This window comes from Egretta garzetta, unplaced genomic scaffold (assembly GCF_000687185.1).
Source record: "Egretta garzetta isolate BGI_Z169 unplaced genomic scaffold, ASM68718v1 scaffold505, whole genome shotgun sequence".
In the NCBI taxonomy this organism is placed as follows: domain Eukaryota; kingdom Metazoa; phylum Chordata; class Aves; order Pelecaniformes; family Ardeidae; genus Egretta; species Egretta garzetta.
In genome coordinates, this window is record NW_009259711.1 from 483,063 (window position 1) to 490,386 (window position 7,324).

Here is a 7,324-nt window from a genome sequence, read left to right on the forward strand (position 1 = left end):
ATTTTTAAATTTAAGCGGTCTTGACTTTTCCCCTGCCTTCATTGTTGCGATACGCATTTCACGGTGAGAAAAACAATATTAAATGGAATCAAATAGAACATCGGTATTTTACACCCGCTTTACAAAGGTGTAAATGACAGTACCAGGCACAAGGAAGGGGGAATGGGACCATAAGTTCAAATGCGCATGATGCAAACGTTATTTTAGAAGTACAGGTTTACATCTGCAAAGCTGCAGAGGCTCTCAGGACGCTGGCCTCACAGCCCAGGGTCCTCGTTCGTCTGGCTCAGCGCCGGTCTCCTGCTCTGATCCTTGCCTGGTGCAACCTCAGCGGCGCCCAGCTAAGGACACGTTTCGGCAGCTCAAACTCATCCTGGCGCAAGCCCATTCCCACAACCCCTCCTCTTCTCCCACCCTTTGCCAGCGCTGACACTCACCCGACGCCACAACAGTCTGAGTGGGGAGCCAGGAGAGCCGAAAGTCTAACCCTTAAATGAGGGATTTGTTTTCAGGTGGTGGTGTTGCCTGAACCCGTTCCTTCTGCGGTCAGACAAGCCCCAGGGCAAGGGCTGGAGCGTTCGAGCTGGGTCAGGACAACAGCCCTGGCTCAGGCTCCCATGGAGCTGCACAGTGAGGTCCAGAGCAAAAAACATAAAAATCAAAAAGCTCTTTATACCGTGGAGAGCTGCCGACCACTCCTTCAAACACCTATGGCCAACATTCATATCTTTGAGTACACAGACACCCAAAACCAGCCAGAAATGCTGCAAAGGAAGAAGTGCTTTTCCAGCCTCATGAAACTTAAAAAGATCTGTATAAAAAAGTCTTGGGGCTTCCTGAAGTCTTTTTTCAAGAAGCAAAATGGCTTTATCCTCCTAGCCTTCTTCCTGGGAAAAAAAAAATTAGTCTGAATATACAGGCTAGGCACCAAGAAAATCAACATGGACAAGTAGCAGACACTGTGCTATGGACTTCCATGGAGAAGATGGCCAAAGCGTCCTTTTCTCAGATACCATAAGGCATATGGTGCAAATATGGTGCATAGCAAGGACCTCATGGGGCAAGAACAGCTGGGGCCACCTGCTTGTCTGCTGGAAGACTGGAGTATTTCAGTGCTTCCTTCTTTCATCCCCACTTTAAAAAAAAAAAAAAAATATGGAAATTACCCTCTTGCTACTGCTACTTCGAAGAAAGGGCAACAGGAAGGCAGACGTACTTCTTCCCTAGGCTGAAACACAAGGCAGGAGCCAGTTCCCAGGAACGTCTCTGACCATCAGGGATGCACAAAGAGACCAGGCAGGGAGATCTGAGCTCAAGTCCATCCTCCCTCCCCGAAGGCAGGGAACAAGACCCAACTCATCGGCTGCGGTTTCAGTTTTCTTTTTGCATTACCATGAGCTCTCTAAAATGCAATTATATGAATGTGCTTTTCCTTGTCACTCTTACTGTGAGCCTCTTGGAAGTGAAAACCACTCTTCAGTCTCCCACGGAGGGGATTCTGGTGCTCAGCCACCACCCAACCTTTCCAGCAGGAGGGCTATTGTCATCCTGGGGCTTAATGGAAAATTAGGAAAAATTCCTTCCCCAAAAGGCCTGTCAAGCACTGGAAGGGGCTGCCCAGGGAAGGGGTCGAGTCCCCACCCTTGGGGGGATTTAACAGCTGGGCAGATGTGGTGCTGAGGGCCAGGGTTTGGGGGTGGGATGGCAGGGGTAGGGGAGCTTAAAGGGCTTTTCCAACCCAAACAATTCTATGATTCAACCTCCGTCACGGCGATTGACGCCAAACTCTGCCTGCTCTCTTTCCCAGATCCCAAGGAACAGGATGACCTGCAGTCCCCCGACAGTGAGTTATCCTTTAACACATCCTGATCAGCTCTGCACGCTCACAGGTCGGCTCATCGACACCCCTCACCACCACAGGGCAGCACAGCAGAAGACAAGCCATTATCAAACTTCTCGCTCTGCTGCCTCTAATCCAAGTTTCCTCAAACAAGGCAACTGCATTAAACCTCACTCACTCCCACGCCCAGGCCAAGATTTTGAAGAGAGCAGCTTTGTTAATCAAGCAACTGGGGGAAAAAAAAAAAAAAAAAAAAAAAAACCAACAGCATTCTAATTAGTAAAAAAAAAAAAACAAAACCAAACCACTTTGCCCATCCTGCTTCTCCCCCTCATGCACATGCAAGCTGGGCTCACTTGCAATCAAAAAACCTAGGGGGAAAAGAGGCAAATAAAGCTCAGCCTTGGACAGGGAAGAGCAACATCAAAGTGAGATGAGCAGCAGAGCGGAATGGGTGGAAGTCCCCAGTTCTACATCTAAACCATCTCAAACTCAATTCACAATGCCATACCTTGTTTCATTAATAAAAAAAAAAAACCAACCAAGAAACCCAACAAAAAAAACACCCACCCCCCCACAAAAAAAAAAATAAAACAACCAGCCCAAAAAAGTAGATTATGAGTTTGAACACGTTTTGTTATGGGTTGGTTTTGTTGGGGTTGTTTTTTTTTTTTTAACCTCTGATGAATGAGAACCTCGTTTTTTCCACAACAAAAGCTCTCTTTCCGTTGTCTCTCTGAGAACCACATAAAATGGAACCAAATTCAAACGAAGAGCCAAGTTGTCTTCCTGAGGCTGCATCATCACTGCGCATTTCACTGCTCAGCCCTCCTAAGCAGTGGTGCATTTACCACGACTGTAGAGCCCCCGACCAAAAGATCCCCCTTGGTTTTACTGCCGCCCAGCCACAGGACTTCACATTTTTCCTTTTCAGCTGACTAGGGAAAGCTGCTTCACTGCTAGACCTTACTGGTTCCCTTTCCATCATCCAGGTCAGTTCCTGCTTCGTGGGTTTAGTCTCCCGACTAGAAGCCGTCAGAATTTTTTTAATTAAAGACTGGTATTTGTTTTCACAGAGCTGCACGCAAAACAAAAACCAAAAAAAACAACCAAACAAACCCAAATCCTAATCATTCAAAAATTTAGGGGCAAATTAAATCAGATCCAACTGTTGCACCTCAACTGCAACTCAAGATGCCTTCGTCAACATAACCACAAGACTGAACTCACAGATGGATCAGGATTTTGCTCTCCAATCCTGATTCAAATAGTTTCCTGCAAATACCAAGTTTCTACAGGATTAAGTAGGAAATCAACTGCCAAAATACAACCGACCGTTTTGCAGACTGCCCACAGACAAGAAGCTTTCAAGAAGGGCTTCTTTGGCTCTAACCAGCTACAGAAATGGGTTCCCACAGTGGGGCTACGAGGACTCAACCCAGAGACCCCCTGAACACCTTTACTTTCATTTACACGCTGACATTTCACACTCCTCGCTTGCACTCGGGCTTCACTGAGCACTGCAGCACTCGTGTGACGGGAGAATCGTGTTTAACTGTGAATAGAAGTGATGAGAAGTAAGTAAATAACATAAAAAAATATTATTTCAGCTTAAAATGCATTCAACTCCCAGATTATTTTCCAACACCAAGTGAATCTGTTGCACGTTACTGGTTCTTTGAGCACTCCAAAGCACCAGACAGGCACTGACCTGATCTTCTCAGTTTTCTTACAGGACCTTTTGGCTCTGCTAAAAGGAATGGAGAAGCCCCTATGAAGAAGCTAGCTGAAAACCACTGGAAGAAATAAATTCAGAAACGTGTTATAGAGACATTTCCTTACTACTTTCTCTTTATTTTATACATATATATATAAAAAATATTTAAAATTTGATGTTAATCTAGATCAGACCAGACACTGCCATGTCATCTTGGGGTTCCTACAGCAAAGAGATGCCCCGCTGAAAGCCTTGGGAAAACAAGAGTCAGACCTCAGGTGAAGCTCAATATTGCAGCTTCTAGGTTTTATGCTTTTCTTCTGTAACTGCTTGAAGTTTTGCTTGCTAACAAGTGTTTACTGTCCTGGGTTACGGCCGCTTTCTTTTTAAGCTCTGTTAATTAAAAGACTTCAGGATAAACAAAGCGGCCAGTGCTCTTTGCTCTTTAACAGAATTCTCTCAGCAAAGCGGTGCTATGACAGACTCCTGGGGTACAGGACTAGCAGGGAAAGGCCAGGCATGGTGGCAAGTACTTGCCCACAGTCCATACTGTAAATCCTTATACTTGGGGAAACACGTCCTGCAGGTCCTCACGATGCAGCATCCGGTTATTCCTGCGACTCAGGCGGCCGAGGCACTGCTCAGCCTTTCTCCCACCACCGACTGCCTTGGCCCAGGCTCTGGCAAACACACACTCATATATTAATTCATTATTACAAATTCTAAGAGGAGGGAATTTGATTTTATTTGCCTTTTAGATACTATTTCAGTGCTAAACCAGAGTTATTCACCGTTCCAGAGTGTCTTCTTCTGCTGTACATCATACATGGGCTGCTTTCTTCTCCCATACCTCCTTCTGACCGTTTCTCCTCCATCCTTCCTCCATCACTCCATGCCCGCTATCATCTAACAGGGGGAAACCAAGGCATTTCTACCTCCCTCCGAGGTCTCAGCTGGACACACCAACTCTGCATCCATCCAGCAAACCAACAGTTGTTAGGACAAGGGAATGGGATGCCCCATCCCGGGGCATGGGAACAGTCAGGCACTGTTCAGCGTGGGATGAGAGGATCAAGACCCGGGGCATGGGAACAGTCAGGCACTGTTCAGCGCACCGGCACAGCAGCAGCCCTACGGCACACTGCAGTCAACCAAACCCAGCTTTAAGGGAGAATTTAGGATGGTTCCTCTTTAACGGGATCATTTCCAGCTCTGGCTGTCATACTCATGCAAGGGATGGAGCTCGCAAGATGCCCAGCAGTGTGACCTTCAGCTCCCACATATCCATCCGTGGTCTTTTTCGCCATTTTATTCCTGTAACATCTGTTGTAGTAAACAGTTATCTGGAAGAAAACTGAATAACACAAATTTCCTGTGATTAATCACGGCTATTTTGGGACCACTTCTCACCAGCCTGCGAGCAGGATGAAGTTCTGCAAAGCGGCTGGGAATATTAATTCCCTTTCATGGCACAGCAGTTCACAGCGAGCACAGGAGCACATTCCAGCTCCGGCTCATTTAAGTGGCTGTGCTGCGGGCCAGGCAAGACCCAGCTGACTCCGAGATAAGAACCAGAAGGAAACTACTCCTTGCAGGCTCAAGAAACTTGGAGAAGGGCAGTGAGAGACAGGTAAGTGACCATTAGCAAGAATCCATTTATCACCTTAATGAGGGCGAGTATTCCTCGAAAGCGTATGCTGGGCAGCCCTGGGAAGAACAGGAGATAGGCACAACTTTACCAATTTAATTACAGGGTGATTTTAAAAAGAATTTAATTGAGCCAGAGCAAACGGCAAGTAGACTCGGGGCGGGGGGCGTTGAGCTAAAAAAAAATAAAATCATGTTTACATCAGCTTTAAATTAATTAGGATGAGATTTAAGCTAAACCAAACAAAATTCAGAAAATTCAAGTCATTGAGCAAGGGGGCTCTGGTAAGGTACACAGCAGAGCTGTGCAATTGCACGCACACTTGCACTCCACCCCAACTACAGGTTTAGGCTAACGCTATGGACTCTCAGCCCTTCAATATTTTTAATTTGGCTTTGCAATATTAAAGGGCCAAGAGCGTCTATAGAGGCAGCTCCTGCATCTCAGTAACTCCAGTTACCTGCAGTGACAGATCTGCTCACCAACACAGATGGGACATGACATGGAAACCTTTCATGGGCACCACGTGGAGTAGCAGGGGTTTACCTCTTGTAGCACAAGACACAAACAAACGAAATCCTTGTTTAAACGCCAATCCTGGCTGATAGAGATGTAAAAAAGCCAAGGGATGGCTTTTTTTGGCAGGTTCTGTGAAGTTAACAGGTAAAACATCAAACCCAAAGGTGTCCGCATATCCTCTTCTCCTCTGCAATCCCTCTCCAAGCACGTGTTTGCAGGACCCAACAGACTGCATAGGATAAACGGGGTAAGCCGGTCTCCAGGGCTGAGAAAGCCACCTTTGGTGACAGCAAACGCCCTTTAGCATGAGCCCACCTCACCTCGAGCAGCTCGTACACGCTGGGCTGGACCTGCACATACACAAGCGTTAAAGCAGCCACAAACCAAACTTAAGCATCCTTCCACAGCCTTTTAAGAAAATCCGTCCTCCCTAATGATGGCCCTTTAGGAGAGATGAGTTCCGGTCACCTTTTTGAGTGGAAAATAACATTACGCTGAGCGGCATGAGTAGAAACTTCTGCGCTAACTTTATGCCGTTCCGGTACGGCTTTGGTTGCTCCTGCTGCCTGTACCAGGGTTTTCAGCACTCACAGTATGCAAGCAGCAAGCCATTAAGCTCCCCAGAGGCGTATCTAATCAACAGCGTCTTTATCTGTGTGTTATGTTACTGCAAGGGTTATCTCGGACATAGGAGGCATGTGGTTTTGCTAAGGGGGGGTAATAAACCCTGGTTGTGCTTTAAATTTACCAGATTAAAGCGCATGAAGAGCAAGAAGTAACGATTTTTAGCACTAATGTCCTTAGAAGACACTTCTGGGATTAGCATGCGTTGAGTTCCAACATTTAAAATATCTGCAAGGTCAAGCTCTGGCGATGCTGTTAGTATCGTGGCCCTAGAAACACCATGTTTGGCCAACGGAATAAAACATCCCAAGCACATCATGTACTCCATGAACCTACGTACACGCTGAGCTGTTCGAGGGATAAAAGAAGTTTATGGTTCTGGTTTGGGTTTATTCCCCTTTATTTCCCTCTCCTTCCCCTGAAGGATCTTAGATCTGTGACGACTTCTTTATTTTATTATTATTTCTGACTTAGCAAAGAGGACAAGGCACGCTCATGAGTTCTGCTTGTTGAGATGACCACCCTCAACTCCAGCTGCAAAGGAAGCCAGCTCACTTCTTCTTTGGTTTCTCCCATGCTTGCAGTCCTCCTGCACCAGGGGAGACAACCTCGTGTTACTTTTTAGAGGGCTGACCCCAAAAAAACCACCAGAGTTTAACTGGTGCTATCACCCTCCAGCAGTTACACCCCTGGTTAGCAAACAACCGCACCCACACTTTATTCAGGCCCTTCTGGAAAGGTTTCCTCAGCTCTTCTGATAGGAAAAAAAATGCATTTATTTTGCCCAGAGTAAATGCCTGGGATACAGACAAAGACCCCAGAGCACTGGGAACTGGGAAGTGTTCTGGCTCTAGCAGAAGGAGCACTTAGCAAATCCTTATGGGGGGGGAAGAGGAGTATGCCTAACAAATTAGAACTACTCGTCAGAAAATTAGAGTCCTTATCACACATTCTCAAGCCTAATGTCCTCATTTCT

At 46.4% G+C, this 7,324-nt stretch overlaps 1 protein-coding gene across 1 annotated transcript in view; it reads right to left on the reverse strand.

Moving 5' to 3' along the window:
• Window positions 1-1,592, reverse strand: part of SFXN5 (sideroflexin 5) — a 101,708-nt gene extending 100,116 nt beyond the window's left edge. The window contains exon 1 of the mRNA XM_009639032.2: window positions 929-1,592. Coding sequence (XP_009637327.2) covers window positions 929-943 — 15 coding nt within the window. The 5' untranslated portion in view covers window positions 944-1,592. The remainder of the gene's footprint in view (window positions 1-928) is intronic.
• Between the last annotated feature and the right edge of the window lie 5,732 nt (window positions 1,593-7,324).